Source organism: Eleutherodactylus coqui, chromosome 5 (genome assembly GCF_035609145.1).
Source record: "Eleutherodactylus coqui strain aEleCoq1 chromosome 5, aEleCoq1.hap1, whole genome shotgun sequence".
Taxonomy (NCBI): domain Eukaryota; kingdom Metazoa; phylum Chordata; class Amphibia; order Anura; family Eleutherodactylidae; genus Eleutherodactylus; species Eleutherodactylus coqui.
In genome coordinates this window covers 23675152-23697880 of record NC_089841.1, presented here as the reverse complement: position 1 = coordinate 23697880, position 22729 = coordinate 23675152, and the positions used below count along the sequence as shown (strand labels likewise).

At 45.6% G+C, this 22729-nt stretch overlaps 1 protein-coding gene and 1 pseudogene across 1 annotated transcript; both read left to right on the top strand.

Annotated features, from left to right (window-relative positions):
• Positions 1–7154: 7154 nt before the first annotated feature.
• Positions 7155–9628, top strand: LOC136627338 (gastrula zinc finger protein XlCGF66.1-like). The gene is made up of 3 exons (XM_066602353.1): positions 7155–8876; positions 9213–9392; positions 9475–9628. Exons 1-3 carry the CDS (start codon positions 8799–8801, stop codon positions 9613–9615), a joined length of 399 nt encoding a protein of 132 aa, XP_066458450.1. The 5' UTR covers positions 7155–8798; the 3' UTR covers positions 9616–9628.
• LOC136627318 (zinc finger protein 850-like) overlaps positions 9531–22729 on the top strand; it is a 166426-nt pseudogene continuing 153227 nt past the window's right edge.

Here is a 22729-nt window from a genome sequence, read left to right as displayed (position 1 = left end):
TTACCCGCTATAACTCATGTCATAAAGAACTCAAGGATATCATCAGAAAACATTGGCATATTTTAAAATCTGATCCATATTTAACTTCTGAAATACCGTCTCTTCCACAAATTACTTTTAGACGAAGTCGAACTTTGGCGAGCATCTTAGCTCCATCACAGCCACGGCAGTTTAGGTCTAGGCCAAAAATAAGAACGCCCATTCCCATACTACACACTAGAGGATCTTTCAAATGCGGTAAACCCACTTGCAAGTGTTGTCAAAACATCTGTCACAAACGTAAGGAGATTGAAATAGATACTAACACTTCCCCATTTCAAATCAATCAATTCATGAACTGTTCAACCAGTTATGTTATCTACTTGATAGAATGTCCATGCAAATTGAAGTATATTGGACGTACAGTTAACGCATTACGTAGTCGTCTAAACCAGCACAGATCAAATATAAGAAACAACTTCCTTAAACATAGTGTCTCAAAACATTTTTTTCTACATCACGCATCAGATCCCACTCACCTTAAGATCACCCCTGTCGAACAAATTCCCAACGGCGAATTCTCCAAATTAAGAACCAAGGAGATGTTTTACATCTTCCACTTTAATACCTTGATTCCACACGGCCTAAACGAGACTTTAGAGAAATTTTAGCAATATCAAAATATATATATATATGGATAAAAATTTGAGTTTTTTTTTTTTTTTTTTTTTTTTTTTTTTTATATTAATCATGCATAATTATATTTATTGGTCATAATTTGCATTTATTTTTTGTCATTTGTGACCTACTATTGCATGTGCACGTGTGTGCATATATATATGTATATATGTATATGTCAGTATGTATGTATGTGTATATATATATGTGTATATGTATTTGTTTATATATATATATGTTTTATTCTGTATAAATCGTTTTACTATATGTGCATAACATAATTATTAATATATGATTCTCTTAAAGACCATTCATAGTTTATTGTTCAGATTATGCATATTTATTAATTTGAATATCTACCATGTATACTTATTCATTTAATTCCTTGTATATTGGTTATACAATTTATGGTTATACATATATTTATATTATGTGACTGTCCTTTTAATTGTTCATTTATGTGCCTGTCCCTTTAAATGACACCACGGCACCCAACATGCACTATATGCTACATGTTGTAATGTATATACCTCGGTTTCCCCTTATCTTAGCTGTTGTTTGAATGTCATAACTTTATTGTTTATGCATTCTGCTCATGAGATACAGCGTCATGACGTCAGACACATATGCACATGTGACTCTGCGTTTGAATGTCATAACTTTATTTCTTATGCATTCTACGCACAAGACACAGCGTCATGACGTCAGACGCATATACACACGTGACTTTAGCCCAGATAGCCGTACATTCAAAATACCTACAGCTAAGCTATAAGATGCATTTGAGCACGCTATGCATCTATAGAATGTGTCAATTCACGCAGCACCATCAGTGTCTTTCTCTTCTCCCCTCCCCTTCCCCCCTTGCCCCTGTAATGCATGATTATGCTAATCTATACTGACAAAGCAGACATCAGTGTAGAAGCATCTGTCCTGCTAACCATGTAACATCAACACGTTAGCAGTGTTTTTTCCTTTGCCTTTTCCCCTCCCTGCAATGTGTTGTTATACCATCAGATGCCGACACAATCGTAACAGTTTGGTAATTACTCATTGCTATATACCAGCAGTGACCCCCCTCCCCCCCCCCTCCCCTTTCCTCCCTCCCCCTCCCCTTCCCATTCACTTCCCTTTACAACATGCATTGATGCCGACACAACAGATGCCAGTCTGGATTTGGCAGCCTGATTACCTTCATTTGTCACAGGATTACAAGGTACTTTTATTACTATATATGTCTAGTTTTATTCATACAATGTACACTTGAAAAAGGCCGTGCGGCCGAAACGCGTTGTGTATTATATTTTATCTTGTTTTATTAAAATCGTGGAACCTGTTCATCATTGCTGATCGGTACCATATTTGATACGCCTATTTGGATTAGGAGGCGCCTACCCTAAAGGCGCCTCCCTGAAGTAAGTGATATAACTTTAGTCCCTTCAGTATATTCTATTTCCACCTATTCTACGGTGCGAGCGCTGAGGTCTTTTTTCTTTTTATCTCATTTATATCTTCCTCCTTCATGCCATGATCGGAGTTTCCCTCTAGCCGCTCTCTCTTATGAGATTGTTTACAGCACCTAGGAATACTCGTCTTCACCTGGCAATCAAGACCACTCACCTACTACACTTTTCAGTATCCTTCTAGTGAGCGCCACATCCTTACTCATCACCTGATATATGTATACATAGTTATTAGAGCTCCCCCTAGTTACAGTTCTGGGTATAACTAGATGATGGGAGATCTCTGTACTGTCCCCTGATATATGTATACATAGTTATTAGAGCTCCCCCTAGTTACAGTCCTGGGTATAACTAGATGATGGGAGATCTCTGTACTGTCCCCTGATATATGTATACATAGTTATTAGAGCTCCCCCTAGTTACGGCCCTGGGTATAATAGATGATGTGAGATCTCTGTGCTGTCCCCTGATATATGTATACATAGTTATTAGAGCTCCCCCTAGTTACAGTTCTGGGTATAACTAGATGATGGGAGATCTCTGTACTGTCCCCTGATATATGTATACATAGTTATTAGAGCTCCCCCTAGTTACAGTCCTGGGTATAACTAGATGATGGGAGATCTCTGTACTGTCCCCTGATATATGTATACATAGTTATTAGAGCTCCCCCTAGTTACGGTCCTGGGTATAACTAGATGATGTGAGATCTCTGTACTGTCCCCTGATACATGTATACATAGTTATTAGAGCTCCCCCTAGTTACAGTCCTGGGTATAACTAGATGATGGGAGAGATCTCTGTACTGTCCCCTGATATATGTATACATAGTTATTAGAGCTCCCCCTAGTTACAGTCCTGGGTATAACTAGATGATGGGAGATCTCTGTACTGTCCCCTGATATATGTATACATAGTCATCAAGCTGTCTTCTTTTTAAACTAAATCATCCCAGTTTTGATAACCTCTCTGGGTATTGTAGTCCACCTATTCCAGTAATTACTTTAGTTGCCCACCTTTGTACCCGCTCAAGCTGTGATATGTCTTTCTTTTGTCCACAATATCCCATGTGTGGTCGGACCAGTGCCTTGTAAAGAGGAACAACAATGTTCTCGTCATGCGACCTCTTTTGACGCTGGTGGCTCCAGTTAACCCCTTAATGACACGGCCTATTTTGGGCTTAAAGGGGTTGTCCCGCGCCAAAACATAATTTTTTTTTTTTGTTTGCACAGACCCCCACTTAGTAAACAGTAAAACCGCTGCCATTTGTTATTTTTTTTTTTTTTTTTTAATTCTCTTACCTGGATCCCCGTTCTGCAGCTGTGAAGATTCTTCTGTCCAAGATGGCTGCCGCTGGTCTTCTCCCATGGTGCACCGCGGGTCTTCTCCCATGGTGCACTGTGGATGTTCTACTCCAGTCTGAGCTCCACTGCCGATTACAGCCACCTCATTGGTTGATTGGCACCACGTGACGGGGGCGGAGCTACGCGATGACACGGAGAAGAGGGAGGAGCCAGGACGCAGCTTGTGAGCCCGGACCATCCAGAAGAGGAATCTTCAATGCGCAAGCGCGACTGTTCGTGCGACCAGAGGAGAATGATGGTCGCCGCCATGGAAACGGGGACGCCAGCATAGGGGGGGGGGAACCCCTGTAGGTAAGTAAATAACTTCTGTATGGCTCATATTTAATGCACGATGTATATTACAAAGTGCATTAATATGGCCATGCAGAAGTGCTGAACCCCACATGCTGCCGCGGGACAACCCCTTTAAGGACGCAACGATTTTTGGTGGATTTTCTTCATTTATCAAAAGTCATAACTTTTTTATTTTTCTGTCAATGCGGCCGTGTAAGGGCTTGTTCTTTTCATGGCGAACTGTAGTTTATCGGTGCCACTTTTGGGTACATTGACTATATTGTAAAACTTTTATTTTATTTTTTTTTATGATAGCAGGGAGAGAAAACACATCAATTCTGCCATAGATTTTTGGGGAGTTTTTTTATTTTTATTTACAGCGTTAATTATGCAGCATAAATGACACAATCCATTTTTTCTGCGGGCCGGTACGGTTACAGCGATACCAAAATTCTTACTTTTTTTTTTTTTAGATTCTCCCACTTTTCTGCAATAAAACCCCCTTTTTTTGGAAATCTTTTTTTTCCTCTATAGCTGCATTCAAAGTCCTGTAACTTTTTTATTTTTTGATGTACGGAGCTCTATGACGGCTTATATTTTGCGAGACGAGCTGTAGTTTTTATTGGTACCATTTTGGGGTACATACAGCTCTTTTGATCACTTTTATTGCGTTTTTAGGGAGGCAAAATGCTAAAAATTACCACTTTGACTCTTTTTTAGCGTTTTTTTCAATGCTTTTTTTTCCGTGCACAGTCAAAAGCATGTGCAGCTTATTGTACGCATCATTACGGACGCGACAATACAAAATATGTGCCATTTTTATTTTTTTTAACCTATTTTTATGCTAATATGAGAAAAAGCATTAAAAAGGTTTTTTTTAACATATTTTTTAAAATTTATTTTTTTAATCTTTTTTTTTTTTTACACTATTTGTGTCCCCCTGAGGGACTTACAACACTGCCCTGATGATTGCTGTGATAAGGCATGGCAGGGATACTGCCCTGCCATGCCTTATCGCTTACACAGCGATCTCAGGCACTGGCAACACAGGACGCCAGTGTCTGGCATCCTGTTGCCATGGCAACAGGCCGGGCTCTCTGCGATTATATTGCGAGAGCCCGGCAACTTCACAGAGGGAGCGCGCTCCCTCTGTGAACCAATCCCATGCCGCAATCTACATAGATCGCGGCAGGGAAGGGGTTAACAGTGGGGGTCGCATATCCGATGCACCCCTGCTGCTGCAGTGGGAGGCTGGCTGTGACTGACAGCCGTCTCCCGCTGCGGGATAGTGCAAGATCACGTGCTATCCCCAGGATGTAAGTTTGCGCCCTGTTCCGGAAAGGGGTTAAAGGGGTTTTCTCATTAGGAAAAAAATCAATACTTACCTATTCCTCCCCAGGCAGTCTTCTTACCTCATCCTCTCCTCACCGATCTTCTCCTGGCTCCTCCAGTCCCCTGGGTCACGTCACCTCCAGCCGTCCAGATCCTTTACTTCCTGGTTTGGAGCATCCATTAGCTGCAGTGAATGCTATGAGTGACGTAGGTTTCACTGCCTAGCAGGGAATGCTGAATCCTCTGCAGCCTGCTTTAGTGTACATTCGCGATATCTCGTCGTCACGCAGTCACGCTAAAGCAGGCTGCCGAGGGTTCAGCATTCCCTGCTAGGCAGTGAACTCTATGTCACTAGTGACTGGGTACACTGAGCTGCAGGAAGCAGAATGCTGGCAATGTGTGCTACGTCACAGGAAGAAGAGGATCCGACCGGCCGGAGGTGACATGACTTGGGAGACTGGAGGAGCCAGGAGAAGATCATTGAGGTGAGGATCTGGTAAGAAGACTGACTGGGGGGGAATAGGTGAGTAAGATTTTTTTATTTTTAATGACAGAATCCCTTGAAGTTTACAGGCCACAAACTTCATGTGTTTTATTTTTTTACAAGATTTTTAGCCGCTCATGTTTTTCACACAATGCAGTTAGTCATGTAGTGGACAGGAGGAGAGAGGAGAAGGGACAATACCTATAGATCCCGCCTCTGTCCTCGATCACTCTGCAGTATTGCAAGCTTAAAGTCGTTAGAATACAGGCTGATTTATACGCAGCTTTCCCGGGCTTCTGCACGCATGTGAAGCAAAATCTCAAATCATCCACCTGATCCGTTCTAACGCACTCCGGACCTCTGCAATACTCCTACAAATAACGCTGCCACCACCAGCTTTGGCATTGGTAAACTGGAAGCCGAATTATGAACACAATCTTCAGCGTTATGGTTTGTTGTAAAACGGACAAGGCTGACTTTTAAATTGCAGATTTAATCTAGAAAAGGCCTCGCAGTGCAATATATCTGATTTGTACAAAAAAATTAAAAGGTTGTTCACGGGACAGAAGGAAATACAGTAGGAATACATAAAAGACAGATTTTTAAAATAAACTGGTGTAAATAAAAGAAAGATATCGGATTTGGATATTGGTCCAATGTTCCAATACATGCAGAGTCACTGAAGTGAATGGGACAGCCTTATGCTAAGGCGTATCTGTAGGATCTGACAATTTGGGGCCTGTAAGGTCCCACATTATAAAAGGACCCTCAGAACACTCCTTACCCCGCCCCCTCTGCTGTCACTGGAGAGTTGGGGTGGAGTCCTGTATTCCTGGTGGGAAATCATATTTCCCAGTTTTCAGTCTTATCTCGGCGGGAAAGCCCCCTCAAACGTGAATTTGGGCGTGGCATGTTCTTAGTCCTGATTTTACATATGGTTTGAGCCCACGCACGGATGAGTTGACATCCATATTTCCCCAGATATGCAGTTCTGGGTGCTCTGAGCCTTGGACCTCAATGCCTGTAGATGAGTTTTGTTCGGCTGGTCAGCCCGATTCTGAAAATCTAATTCATATCTGGCTAAGACCTTCATTCGCCCAAATATCCTATAATAAATGATTTCCTTCTGATGTGAACTTGGCACCAGGATGTCTGCGTGAACCATCCAAGGTGCCAATCCATGCCAGCAGGGGCCTATTTAGCATCTCCTTGTCAGTAGCCGGTGGGACAAAGGGCTTCCCGTCCTCCTGTAGATCGAAGGCTTGCCAGATACAAAAGAGAGGAATGAGAGGTTAGAACACTGAATTCATCCAGCTTTCCCAGGGCCTGACAAATGACAACCATAGCATAGAAGCTGAGATAGGCCCAAGGCCTGACACACATAATGTCTGACAGCCTGAAGTCTCTACACCACCCTGTGCTACTTATCCAGGAAACTGCCATCCAGAACTCATTATGGTCAACGGGGTCTGTCCAGTACCTTATCCTCTGTATAAGAATAGTAAGTCCTAGTGGCTGATGGATCAGATCCCTCTGACCACCAGGATGTAGACTCCTCTGTATAAGAATAGTAAGTCCTAGTGGCTGAAGGACTAGATCCCTCTCACCACCAGGATGTAGACTCCTCTGTATAAGAAGAGTAAGTCCTAGCGACTGAAGGACCAGATCCCTCTGACCACCAGGATGTAGACTCCTCAGTATAAGAATAGTAAATCCTAGTGACTGAAGGACCAGATCCCTCTGACCACCAGGATGTAGACTCCTCAGTATAAGAATAGTAAGTCCTAGTGACTGAAGCAGCAGATCCCTCTGACCACCAGGATGTAGACTCCTCTGTATAAGACTAGTACGTCCTAGTGGCTGAAGGACTAGATCCCTCTGACCACCAGGATGTAGACTCCTCTGTATAAGAATAGTAACTCCTAGTGACTGAAGGACCAGATCCCTCTGACCACCAGTATGTAGACTCCTCTATGTAAGAACAGTAACTCTTAGTAGATGGAGCAGATTCTTCTGACCACCAGGTTGTTGATTCATCTGTCTAAGAATAATTAGTCTTAGCGGCTAAAGGACCAGATCCCTTTGACAAACAGGATGTAGACTCCTTTGTATAAGAATAGTAAGTCCTAGTAGATGAAGGACCAGATGCCTCTGATCACCAGGGTGTAGAAGATGCAATTGTTTGCAGGGCAGGGTGAGGCTGGAGGGCGCCCCCTGCAGGTTATTTTGGTGGCCATTTGTATGTCCTTCAGGATGTCTTCCATCTGTCATCAGGTATGTATTAGTGGTTCCTCGCTAGTGATATTTGTTATCTCTGTGACGGCAGCGTGTAACGGGTTTTCGCTATAGAAGCGGTCGGCCTACTTTCTGCTACAGATTGGGCCCAGACGGGATAGGGCGGTGTAAACTTTACTGAGGTTTGTGCGCATTATTGGATGCTGCGATCCGGACGCTGGTAAACGTTTAGGTCGTGGAGTCAGAAAGTAATTAGTACAGAGAAGTAATTAGATGGGAATGGGCTCATCTTCTCACTCCTTTTCTGGAGGAGCCACGGGCATGGCTTGATAGGCATTCTGCCAGGACAGCCCGGGGCGTTACAGAGGGCCCCCGGCTGCCATGACACCTGCACGGCTCCCTGCGATCTCATCCCATTTAAATGGCGCTATCAGAATTGACAGCTTATCGGAGTTGGTATCAGCCGCAGTAAACAGCCGGCGCTCGCGCTGTATGGAGGGAGATCGCCGCGCGTTCATACATACCCCGACGCTGCAGGACGTACATGTACTACCTATAGCACTAAGGGGTTAAAGGATTCCAGCAAATGTTTTTATAAAATGTCCTATTAAATGAATTCCTAATAAAGTATTTCTAAGGTTCTCCCACATTAAATGCTGCTATTAAAAATCCTCCTTGTCCCTCACAATACCGGCGCTCATCCAGCTTTATTAGCAGATATAATAGCAATTGTCGTTGGGCGGTGGGGAGGAGAAATGGCTGCAGGAAGGGGTTAAAGGGAGGCTGTCCGGAGGATTCTGCTGCCCGATGTCACACATACATCCCAACACGCATGTACATTGCAGACATCTATATTGTGCGCTAAAACACCGCAGCGCTTCAGAGAAAACCCTGTAAAAAGCAGCTGAACTTGGAGATGTTGGTTTTTGTGGTTTTTACATTGGTTCATATTGTTTCCATTCAGGTCCCTACAGGACTGATTCATCAGAGATGGAGAAGGACAGAAACAAGATGGCGGAGAGTGTATTCAACCTCACCCTAGAGATACTCCTCCAGCTGACTGGGGAGGTGAGAGACTCTGATGATGTCACATTACATCATTCTTATCTATGGTTATAACAGATGATGTCACTGGAGAGGGGAGAGATTCTGATGATGTCACATTACATCATTCTCATCTCGGTAATAACAGATGATGTCACTGGAGAGGGGAGAGATTCTGATGATGTCATATGTCATTGTTATCTATGGTAATAACAGATGATGTCACTGGAGAGGGGAGAGATTCTGATGATGTCACATTACATCATTCTTATCTATGGTAATAACAGATGATGTCACTGGAGAGGTGATGGACTCTGGAAATGTCTGTAGTGATATTTATTAATGTCTCCCCATACACAGGATTACACAGTAGTGAGGAAGACCTCTAGTGATGACTGTCGGGCCCCTGTGTGTGATGGATTGGGAAGACCCCTGAGCCCAATCATGGGGCCCCCACTTCGCCCCCTGATACATGAGGACATCAATGTAGGGAAGATTCTAGAACTCACCAACAAGATGATTGAGCTGCTGACTGGAGAGGTGACGCTGCAGGGAATGCTGGGACATTATACAGTAACAGCACTGGAGGCTTCTGGGTAATGACTGTATATTGTGTTGTCAGGTTCCTATAAGGTGTCAGGATGTCGCTGTCTATTTCTCCATGGAGGAGTGGGAGTATTTAGAAGGACACAAGGATCTGTACAAGGAGGCCATGATGGAGACCCGCCAGCCGCTCCCATCACCAGGTAATGGATGTATTTAGGATCATAGCTGTGGAGGGGTGATATGGGGCATGTGCCCCTGGTGCTTTTAGGCAGGAAGTGGGGTGTGAGCCAGGCAGGACACTGCTAGTTGGATTAGTAGAGCCACTCACTACACAGTTGATTAAAGTCAGTATAATCAGAAGGCCTACATATCACCAGCACACATTTAGGCCCCCGGCACACGGGTGGAAATTCCGCAGCAGGATTTCCCGCTGAATTTACGCCTGTGCAAGCTGCCATAAGATTGTGTTAGAAGCAGAAAACGCAATCCTATGCAGACGGCCGCCATTTGTCTGCGCGAAATCACGTGTGGAAAACAAATCGCGGTATGCTCTATTTCTGTGCGGAGCTCTGAGAGCCCCACAAAGAAATGTCACTCCCCGGCTGGCGGCTCCGCTCCGGCATGTGCCTGCTGGCTGGCAGCCGGCACATCAAAGAGCCGGAGCCGTGCTGGTCCCTTCAGGGGCTCGGGTCGGGTCCCTCTGCGACAATTCTCACTGCAGGATCCGACCCGGTCGTCTGCAGGCGGCCTTATCAATTGCTGATATGTAAGCATCCCGGTCCTACAGTGACACTAGTCAGCGACTATATGGCGGATGACTGATTTATCAAACAGAATGTGTCTACAGAAGATCTCGGCTCCACCAGCCCTACTGCTACAGTAGCCGGCGGCGGTGCAGGGCTGGAGAGGTGCCTTGGCCCATGCTGCCGCTGTCCCCCCAACTATCCCCACCAGCTCCTCCGCTTTGCATTTAATCCCTGCAGGACCGGAGGAGGAGGGATCTGGCATCACCAGTAAGAGCTGCTAGGTTGTATCTACAGAGTGGATATCCAGCTTGGTGGGACTTGTAAAATATCATTGTCCGCCTTTATTGTTCTCTTAGTTTCATATTAGTAATTCGTAGAACCCCTCTAAATTGGTGAAGGGGTCACCAGTACGGCTATGGCTACATGGAGACTCTGGCCACAATACTCTTCTCATTGGGATGTAATGGCGGTCAGTACGGTTGTATCGCAGTTTGCTGTGACCCTACAATTACATGAAGCCCGGCTAGTTTGGACTTCTTGTGATTGTCGGGGCGGGGGGAAAACTACAAGCCACAATGCATTCCCCTTCACAGAAGTAGTGGATGAAAGTTGTGTTGTGGATATCACCTATCTGGGTGTCAGGAAAGCCTTTGTACAGTTTCACATTAACCCCTTAGTGACGAAGCTTGTTTGTGCCTTAGTGACGGAGCCAAATTTTGAAAATCTGACATGCGTCGTTCAACATAGCATAACTCCGTAAAGGTTTTGCATACCCCAGTGATTCTGACATTGTTTTTTTGCCACATGTTGTACTTCATTTAGCTGGTAAAAATAGACTGATCGTATTTATGTATATTTATTAAAAGTACCAATATTGTGAAAATTTTGAAAAAATTGTCATTTTTTCACATTTTCAGCTATAATATCTCAAATATGTCCAAACATACTGTACAAAGTTTTGATGGGATATATAGTTCCCCCTGTTTACTTTATTCTGGACGCATGTTTGAAAAACTTGTGTGTTTTTTTAACCATTTAGGAGCTGTACAAATTTAACATTACTTTTCAGCATTTTGAAGAACCCGTTGTTTTCCTACACCAAGCTAAGATTGCAAAGGCTCATAGGAGTCAGAATGATAGATACCCCCACAAATGACCCCAATTTAAAAACTACACCCCTTAATGAATCAACTGAGGGGTGTCATGAGCATTTTGACCACACAGCTTTTTTTTCAGGAATTCAAATTTAAAGACCTATTTTTTTTCTATAGTGCACATAAAAATGAGGATTGACACCCCAAAATGGATCCCCCTGTTTGTCCCGTGTTCAGAGACATGCCCATTGTGGCCCTAATCTTATGTCTGGATGCACAACGGGGCCCAAAATGAAAGGAGTAATCGGTGACTTTCAGAACAGACATTTTGCATGAAGGTGATTTAGGCCCCATTGCCCACGATTTTCATTTTTTTGTCAATTTTGTCAATTTAAAAACAGTTTTTTTGTAAAGCACACACATGAATGAAGACGTTCACCCCAAAATGGACACCCCCGTTTGTCCTGTGTTCAAAAACATTCCCGCTGTGGCCCTAATCTACTTACAGGAAACATGGCAAGGCCTGTAATAGAGGGAACACTGTTGGATTGCAGGGCACAACTGAATAAATTCCAGGCCCCATTGCCCACTTGTACGAAATAAAAATTGACACGTTGAAAAATTCCTACACCCCTCCCCCCTTATTCAGCGTTCCCCAAATCTTAGCTGAAAGTAATAATATGAACTGTGTGGTATTTCCGAAGACAGGGGTAATTACGGAGGCTGGTTGGGATGGGTACATCGGGCAATAAACCGGGTATCCCCCCTCCTCTCATGCTTTTTGGGGGCTATTTTGTGACCTCAGCCGCGCGGATGGGGTGTAAAAAGTGGCGCTCTTTGGGTCTCCGTAAGCTTGCCGAAGTGCGGCGGTCTCACACAGAAGGCGCTCAACAAGCTGCTCCTGGAACTGCATGAAGGCGGGCGTTCCCAGGGCTTCTTGTAAAATACGTATTACAGGTAGCGGTCTGAGTAACGCCGGGCTCCTGCGGCCATATGTGGAATCCGCTTGCGGAGACCCGCAGCGGATCCCAGCTGTGAGCCCGGCTGTGACCCTGCGTACAACCGCGTAATCTACTGCGCATAACTGCCTACTCACACAGGCGGTCATGCGCAGTATATATATATTGTTTTGTTTGTATTTCCCGCACCGTCGCTTAGCGATGACACGGGTACCCGCAGCCCGTATACAATGTAGTTGCGTATGGGCTGCGGGTATATCAGCGACCATGGAGCACAATGGGCTCTGTGTTGCTGATATCTGCAGTAAAATAGAACCTGCTGCGTTCTCTTTTCTGCCAGTGGATTGCGTAATTCCGACCCTCTAATGTGAGCGGAATTGTGTAATCCAATGCGATTGATCAATGTATTATCACGGATCAGACACATGCGGAATCTGTAATTCCTATCCGGTCATGTGAGACCGGCCTAAGGTAGATCGCTACCTTTTTATCACGTGACCGGCGACCGCTCAACAAGGTCACTGCTCCAGGCTCTCGGCGACCGTTGGTTGCTGGGAGTAAGGAGATTTTACATTTCCCGGGCTCCCCGACTCCTGCGCATGTGTCCGGTGTTTTGCCGGTGGTCGCATGTGAAGAATACGGGAAAGTTCACAGAGAAAGATCGCGTCGAGTTGCAATTACGGAGCCCCCGCTAAAAAGTTTCATCTCCTCTCACCGATCACATCAGGGAGGGGCGATGAAGCTTCACCTTTTTTAACTTTTACGTGATCGCCATTATCCATTGGAAAATGGCGAACCCGTGATCAGGAACCGCTCACTGCGGCTCTCCGTGAAATCTCCAGGCTCTCGGCTAAGTTTTGTAGCCAGGAGCAGGGAGATTTTGAATTTCCCGGGCAATCTTTGACTTTTACGAATGCGTCCGCCATTTTGGCGATGGGCGCGTGCGCAAAAGCTAGGGTAAGGTCCGCGGATAAATCCAGGGGCCTTACGTATGTCATTTCATCCTCCCTCACGGATATGATCCGTGGGGGGAGATGAAATGTAAGCTTTTTACACTTTAAATGATCACATGCTGGGTGACATCCCTCTGCTCCTGGCTACACATGGCAGCCAGGAGCAGAGGGATTTTGAATTTACGCCCTATTGTGGGAAGGGGTTGAAGCCTTATGCTAAGGCGTATCTGTAGGATCTGACAATTTGGGGCCTGTAGGGTCCCACATTATAAAAGGACCCTCAGAACACTCCTTACCCCGCCCCTCTGATGTCACTGGTGGGTTGGGGTGGAGTCCTGTATTCCTGGTGGAAAATCATAATTCCCCGTTTTCGGTCATATCTTGGCGGGAAAGCCCCCCATGTCGTCAGACGCCAGGAGCAGCGCGCCGAGACAGAGGCACGAGCGGGGGGGGGGGGGGGATGGGGCTGAAGGGGACATCGCAGCAGCGCAGGAGCCGATACCGGCGCCGAAGCAGGGGCAGTAAGGTGAGACCGGAGCAGAGAAGTAGCCGACGCCAAGACGCCACCAGGAGTCCAGCGCCAGCAGCAGCAGAGGGGACCAGAACGGAGCAGCTGAGACAGGAGGGCAGAGTGAGCAGCCGCCGGGAGAGCAGGTGATGTCACCAGGAGGAGTGGAGGAGCCGCAGGAGCCGATAAGTATCTTCTGTGTGTGTTTGTGAGCTAAGTGTGTGTCTTCTGTGTATCTGGTGTGCCCTAGTTGTGTCTTCTGTGTGTGTGTGTGTGTCTGTGGGTCTAAGTGTTTGTAAGGGGGGGGGGGAATAAAATTTTTTTTTGAACGGTTGTGCATAAGTGTCAGCGTGTGAGTGGTTGCGCGAGGACAGCAGCGTGTGAGTGGTTGCGCGAGGGCAGCAGCGTGTGATTGGTTGCGCGAGGGCAGGAGTGTGTGAGCGGAGGCAGCAGCGTGTGAGCGGAGGCAGCAGCGTGTGAGCGGTTGAGTGGAGGCAGCAGCGGTTGAGCGGTTGCAGCAGCGGGTGAGAACCAGCACCGCTGCAGCACGACATGCCCTCTGAACGCCAGGGGGATGACTGCTCCGGTGAGACTAGGACGGGGAGTGCAGGGCAGGCTAGACAGGTTCTAGTGGTGGGGGACTCAATTATAAGGGAGATAGATAGGGCAATCTGCCATAAAGACCGGGATCGTCGAACGGTGTGTTGTCTTCCTGGCGCTCGAGTTCGACACATCGCGGATCGGATTGACAGATTACTGGGAGGGGCTGGTGAGGATCCAGCGGTCATGGTGCACGTTGGCACCAATGAACAAGTTAGAGGTCAATGGAGGGCCCTCAAAAATGATTTCAGGGACCTAGGGTCCAAGCTCAGGGCGCGGACCTCCAGGGTAGTTTTCTCGGAAATACTACCTGTACCTAAAGCCACACTAGAAAGGCAGCAGGATCTTAGGGAGGTAAACAAGTGGCTCCGGAGTTGGTGTAAGAAGGAGGGATTTGGGTTCCTGGAGAACTGGGCTGACTTTGCTGTCGGCTACAGGCTCTACCGTAGGGACGGGCTGCATCTTAATGGGAAGGGTGCAGCCGTGCTGGGGGAAAAGATGGCTAGAAGGCTGGAGGAGTGTTTAAACTAGGGACTGGGGGGGAGTGTGAAATGAGAAATAGTGAGGTAGCCAGTGTAACTAGCGACCCGGGTCCAAGCAAAGGGAATGGGGGTCGAGCAGGGGGTGGGGTTAGTACAGTTAGAACTGATAGATCAGCCATTAGTACGAATAGCAACAAAACAAATTTAAAAAACAAAAAAAAACTATATAAATTGTATGATCACGAATGCAAGAAGTCTGATTGGTAAAGTGGGTGAGCTTGAAGCGAGAATGACTGATGAAAATTATGATATAGTCGGAATTACAGAAACAGGGCTTGATGATAAGTGCGATTGGGCAGTGAATTTGCAGGGGTACAATCTCTTCAGAAGGGACCGAAGGAACCAGAAAGGGGGAGGGGTATGTCTGTACGTCAAATCGAACTTGAAGCCGAGGCTACGGGAGGATATAGGAGAAGAACAGGTGGAATCTCTGTGGGTAGAAATACAGGGAGAAAAAAATAACAAAATCCTGATAGGGGTTTTCTATAGACCACCAAAAGCAACAGAAGAAACTGAAAACTTACTACTAAGGCAGATAGAAGAGGTGTCAAAACGAAACGAAGTAATTATCATGGGGGACTTTAATTATCCGGATATAACATGGGAGAACGAAACCTGCAAATCTCACAGGGGTGATAAGTTCTTGAGAGTAATTAAAGACAATTACCTGAACCAACTTGTGCAGGAATCAACGAGAGGGAGGGCCATTCTGGACCTAGTACTAACTAACAAACCGGAACGTATAAAGGGGGTGCAGGTTGAGGGGCACTTGGGGAACAGCGACCACAATATAATCAACTTCCAGCTGTCAATCTATAGGAAGCCTTATCAGGGAGAGACAAAGAAACCAAACTTTAGTAAAGCAAAATTTGATGAGCTTAGAACTACTATCGGTAACATTAATTGGGACAACATCCTCAAAAATAACGGTACAGAGGACAAATGGGAAAAGTTTTAAAGGATCCTAATCACTTCATGTGAGCAGTTCATTCCCTTTAAAAATAAAAGAAACTCAACTAAAAGGAAACCAATGTGGCTCGACAAGACGGTAAAGGGGGCAATAAACGAAAAAAAGAAAGCGTTCAAACTACTAAAGCAAGAAGGCAGCGAAGAAGCGCTAAAATCATATTTTTCAACTATATTAACATCAAAAGGATTTGCAGGGAGAGCACTGGCCCTTTAAAAAATAATGCAGGAGAGATCATTGATGATGACGGAGGGAAAGCAAATCTACTAAACAGTTTCTTCTCACGTGTATTCACAAACGAAAAGGAAATGCCACACGAGATGCAGGGGAATAAAATGAACCCATCACAAAATATCTCATACCTAACGCAGGAGGAGGTGCGGAAGCGACTAAAGAAGACTAAAATTGATAAATCGCCGGGCCCAGATGGAATACACCCAAGGATACTAAGGGAACTAAGTGACGAGATAGCTAGGCCGCTATATCTAATATTTCTAGACACTATCAAGACCGGTGTAGTACCATTGGATTGGCGCATTGCCAACGTGGTTCCAATTTACAAAAAAGGGAGCAAAAGTGAGCCTGGTAACTACAGGCCAGTAAGTCTCACTTCAGTAACGGAAAAAATTTTCGAGGAGATTCTGAGAGACACCATCGATGAGTACCTCAAGGAGAACAAGGGAATAACTCCTCACCAGCATGGATTCATGAAGGGTCGCTCATGTCAGACAAATCTGATCAGTTTCTACGATGAAGTAAGCTCTAAGCTGGACCAGGGAGAATCTATTGATCTTGTATATCTGGACTTCTCTAAAGCCTTTGACACCGTGCCACATAATAGGCTAATATACAAAATGAGGCAGCTCGGACTGGGCGAAAACGTGTGTAAATGGGTAAAAAACTGGCTCAACGATAGAAAGCAGAGGGTGGTAATAAAGGGTTCGTACTCTGATTGGACCACAGTCGCTAGCGGGGTGCCACAGGGTTCAGTATTAGGCCCCACTCTGTTCAACATATTTATCAATGACCTGATAGAGGGGCTGCACAGCAAAATATAAATATTTGCAGATGACACAAAATTATACAATATAATCAATGCAACGGAGGACAATGTGCGGCTACAAACGGACCTGGATAAGATGGGGGCTTGGGCAGGAAAATGGCAAATGAAGTTCAATGTTGAAAATGTAAGACTATGCACATGGGCAGGAGGAACAGATGTCACCAATATTCACTTAATGGGGTACTACTAGGGAAAAGTGATATGGAAAAGGATCTGGGGGTATTAGTGGATAGTAGACTAAACTGGAGTAACCAATGCCAGTCAGCTGCTGCAAAGGCAAATAAAGTCTTGGGGTGCATTAAAAGAGGTATAGGGGCGAAGGATGAGAACATTATCCTCCCACTATATAAGGCAGTTGTCAGGCCTCACATGGAATACTGCGTACAGTTCTGGACACCGGTGCTCAGGAAAGATGTCACAGTGCTTGAGGGGATTCAAAGAAGGGCAACTAAACTAATAGATGGAATGACGGGACTGGAATACCCAGAGAGGCTATCCAAATTGGGATTATTTACTCTAGAAAAAAGACGGCTAAGGGGTGATTAAATAACTATGTATAAATACATGAGGGGACAATACAAAGATCTCTCCCATGATCTGTTTACACCCAGGACCGCGATGGTAACAAGAGAACATCCTCTACGATTAGAGGAAAGTAGGTTTCATCACCAACATAGAAGGGGATTCTTTACCGTAAGAGCAGTTAGACTGTGGAACTCTCTGCCGGAGGAAGTGGTGATGGCAAAATCCATAGAGGAGTTTAAAAGGGGACTTGATGTCTTTCTGGAGAGGAAGGACATTACAGGATATAAGTCTTAGGTTAATTGTCAATCCGGGTATACAGGCAGGTAGGAACTATTAGGGGTTGATCCAGGGAACAGTCTGATTGCCATTAGGGAGTCGGGAAGGAATTTTTTCCCCAAAAGGGCTAATTGGCTTCTGCCCTTGGGGATTTTTGCCTTCCTCTGGATCAACACAGGAGGATAGACAGGCTGGACTAGATGGACATTGTCTTCATTCAGCCTTACATACTATGTTACTATGTTATGTAAACGTGAATTTGGGCGTGGCATATTCTTAGTCCTGATTTTACATATGGTTTGAGCCCACGCACGGATGGGTTGACATCCATATTTCCCCAGATATGCTGTTCTGGGTGCTCTGAGCCTTGGACCTCAATGCCTGTAGATGAGTTTTGTTCGGCTGGTCAGCCCGATTCTGAAAATCTAATTCATATCTGGCTAAGACCTTCATTCGCCCAAATATCCTTTATTAAATTATTTCCTTCTGATGTAAAATTGGGCACCAGGATGTCTGCGTGAACCATCTAAGGTGCCAATCCATGCCAGCAGGGGCCTATTTAGCATCTCCTTGTCAGTAGCCGGTGGGACAAAGGGCTTCCTGTCCTCCTGTAGATCGAAGGCTTGCCAGATACAAAAGAGAGGAATGAGAGGTTAGAACACTGAATTCATCCAGCTTTCCCAGGGCCTGACAAATGACAACCATAACATGGAAGCTGAGATAGGCCCAAGGCCTGACACAACAATGCCTGACAGCCTGAAGTCTCTACACCACACTGTGCTACTTATCCAGGAAACTGCCATCCAGAACTCATTATGGTCAACGGGGCCTGTCCAGTACCTTATCCTGTGTATAAGAATAGTAAGTCCTAGTGACTGAAGGAGCAGATCCCTCTGACCACCAGGATGTAGACTCCTCTGTATAAGAATAGTAAGTCCTAGTGACTGAAGGACCAGATCCCTCTGACCACCAGGATGTAGACTCCTCTGTAGAAGAACAGTAAGTCCTAGCGGCTGAAGGACCAGATCACTCTGACCAGAAGGATGTAGAATCCTCTGTATAAGAATAGTAAGTCCGTGCTGCTGAAGCAGCAGATCTTTCTGACCACCAGGATGTAGACTCCTCTATGTAAGAACAGTAACTCTTAGTAGATGGAGCAGATTCTTCTGACCACCAGGTTGTTGACTCCTCTGTCTAAGAATAATTAGTTCTAGCGGCTGAAGGACCAGATTCCTCTTACCACCAGGATTTAGACTCCTCTGTATAAGAATAGTAAGTCCTAGTGGCTGAAGGACAAGATCCCTCTGACCACCAGGATGTAGACTCTTTTGTAGAAGAATAGTAAGTCCTAGTGGCTGAAGGACCAGATACCTCTGACCACCAGGTTGTTGACTCCTCTGTGTAAGAATAGTTAGTCCTAGCGGCTCAAGGACCAGATTCCTCTTACCACCGGGATGTGGACTCCTCTGTATAAGAATAGTAAGTCCTAGTAGATGAAGGACCAGATGCCTCTGATCACCAGGGTGTAGAAGATGCAATTCTTTGCAGGGCAGGTGTGGGGCTGGAGGGCGCCCCCTGCAGGTTATTTTGGTGGCCATTTGTATGACCTTCAGGATGTTTTCCATCTGTCATCAGGTATGTATTAGCCGTTCCTCGCTAGTGATATTTGTTATCTCTGTGACGGCAGCGTGTAAGGGTTTTCGCTATAAAAGCGGTCGGCCTACTTTCTGCTACAGATTGGGCCCAGACGGGATAGGGCGGTGTAAACTTTACTGAGGTTTGTGCGCATTATTGGATGCCGCAATCCGGACGCTGGTAAACGTTTAGGTCGTGGAGTCAGTACGTAATTAGTACAGAGAAGTAATTAGATGGGAATGGGCTCATCGTCTCACTTCTTTTCTGGAGGAGCCACAGGCATGGCTTGATAGGAATTCTGCCAGGACAGCCCCGTGGCATTACAGAGGGCCCCCGGCTGCCATGACACCTGCACGGCTCCCTGCGATCTCATCCCATTTTAAATGGCGCTATCAGAATTGACAGCTTATCGGAGATGATATCAGCCGCAGTAAACAGCCGGCGCTCGCGCTGTATGGAGGGAGATCGCCGCGCGTTCATACATACCCCGACGCTGCAGGACGTACATGTACTACCTATAGCACTAAGGGGTTAAAGGATTCCAGCAAATGTTTTTATAAAATTTCCTATTAAATGAATTCCTAATAAAGTATTTCTAAGGTTCTCCCACATTAAATGCTGCTATTAAAAATCCTACTTGTCCCTCACAATACCGGCGCTCATCCAGCTTTATCAGCAGATATAATAGCAATTGTCGTTGGGCGGTGGGGATGAGAAATGGCTGCAGGAAGGGGTTAAAGGGAGGCTGTCCGGAGGATTCTGCTGCCCGATGTCACACATACATCCCAACACGCATGTACATTGCAGACATCTATATTGTGCGCTAAAACACTGCAGCGCTTCAGAGAAAACCCTGTAAAAAGCAGCTGAACTTGGAGATGTTGGTTTTTGTGGTTTTTACATCGGTTCATATTGTTTCCATTCAGGTCCCTACAGGACGATTCATCAAAGATGGAGAAGGACAGAAACAAGATGGCGGAGAGTGTATTCAACCTCACCCTAGAGATACTCCTCCAGCTGACTGGGGAGGTGAGAGACTCTGATGATGTCACATTACATCATTCGTATCTATGGTAATAGATGATTTCACTGGAGGGGGGAGAGATTCTGATGATGTCACATTACATCATTGTTATCTATGGTAATAACAGATGATGTCACTGGAGAGGGGAGAGATTCTGATGATGTCAGATTACATCATTCTTGTCTATGGTTATAACAGATGATGTCACCGGAGAGGGGAGAGATTCTGGTGATGTCATATGTCATTCTTATCTATTGTAATGACTGATGATGTCACTGGGGAGGTGATGGACTCTGGAAATGCCAGTAGTGATATTTATTATTGTCTCCCCATACACAGGATTACACAGTAGTGAAGAAGACCTCTAGTGATGACTGTCGGGCCCCTGTGTGTGATGGATGGGGAAGACCCCTGAGTCCAATCATGGGGCCCCCACTTCGCCATCTGATACATAAGAACATCAATGTAGGGAAGATTCTAGAACTCACCAACAAGAAGATTGAGCTGCTGACTGGAGAGGTGACGCTGCAGGGAATGCTGGGACATTATACAGTAACAGCACTGGAGGCTTCTGGGTAATGACTGTATATTGTGTTGTCAGGTTCCTATAAGGTGTCAGGATGTCGCTGTCTATTTCTCCATGGAGGAGTGGGAGTATTTAGAAGGACACAAGGATCTGTACAAGGAGGCCATGATGGAGACCCGCCAGCCGCTCCCATCACCAGGTAATGGATGTATGTAGCAGGATCATAGCTGTGGAGGGGTGATGTGGGGCATGTGCCCCTGGTGCTTGTAGGCAGGAAGTGGGGTGTGAGCCAGACAGGACACTGTGCTAGTTGGATTAGTGGAGTCATTCACTACACAGTTGTTAATTAAAGTCAGTGTATAATCAGAAGGCCTACAGATCACCAATACACATTTACTAATTGCTGATATGTAAGCATCCCAGTCATACAGTGATGTTAGTCAGTGACTACATAGCGGATGGCTGCTGTATCGTGCATCAGTAAGAGAATGTGGCTACCGAAGATCTCTGCTTCAACAGACTTACTGCTACAGTAGTCGGCGGCGGTGCAGGGCTGGAGAGGTGCCTTGGCCCATGCTGCCCCCGTTCCCCCAAGTATTACTACCAGCTCCTGCTCCGCTTTGCATATAGTCCCTGCGGGACTGGAGGAAGAGGGATCTGGCATCACCGGTAAGAGCTGCTAAGTTGTATCTACAGAGTGGGAATCCTGCTTGGTGGGACTTGTGAGCGATGGTGGCCAATAAAATATCATTGTCTGCCTTTATTGTTCTCTTAGTTTCATATTGGTAATTTGTAGAACCCCTCTAAATTTGTGAAGGGGTCACCAGTACGGCTATGGCTACATGGAGACTCTGACCACAATACTCTTCTCATTGGGATGTAATGGCGGTTGGTACAGTTGTATCGCAGTTTGCTGTGACCCTACAATTACATGAAGCCCGGCTAGTTTGGACCTCTTGTAATTGTCGGGGCGGGGGGCAAACTGCAAGCCACAATGCATTCCCCTTCACAGAAGTAGTGGATGAAAGTGGTGTCGTGGATATCACCTATCTGGGTGTCAGGAAAGCCTTTGTACAGTTTCACATAAAGATGAATCTCTGAGCTCTTATTGGATGCAGCCCTGTGACGTCCCACAAACCGGGCGGGACTGCAGCTGTAAACTGAGCGGGGGAAGGGACAGAGCACCATGGTGGGACACAGCGGGAGGGGGGAGGTGAGTATATGACAGTTGGTTGTATTGCTCAGTGGGGAAGCGGTTGCCCCCCCGATGGTACCACTAGGTGTTTATTATATAGTTTTGGTATTATTACCCTCATTTAGTGCTTGTATTAAACTCTGTAGAACATATTAATAAAGTTATGTTTTACTGCTACATTTAGTGATTTACCTGCATTATTTGCACCTCATCTCTCGGTGGTAACCCCCTCCCCAGTAATGCTTCAGCTCCGATAACTGCACATCATTAACCCCTTAATAACGCGGCCCCTTTTTTTCTCCAGTTTTGTTTTTTTCTCCGCCCCTTTTAAAAAATTGTAACTCGTTTTATTTACCCATCGCGGTCGCTGTACGAGGGTTTGTTTTTTGCGGGACGAGTTGTATTTTTCAATGGTTTTATTTAGCGTACCGTATAAGGTATGAAAAACTCTTTATGAAATTCTAAGTGGCGTTAAATGAAAACAAATTTCTATAGTTTTTTTTCCTTTTCTGTACTACTTTTATTTTTTTCAAAGACATTTGGTTTCTTTGAATTCTTTTCTTCCGCCATCTTCTGCGCCCGATAACTTTTACATTTTTCATTGACATAGTTGTCCGCGAACTCAGCTTTTGCGAGATGTCCTGTAGTTTGATACTAACGACCACTTGTCTGTGAATATGGTGATGCCATCGCTCCGCCCCCTGGTGATGTCATTGAA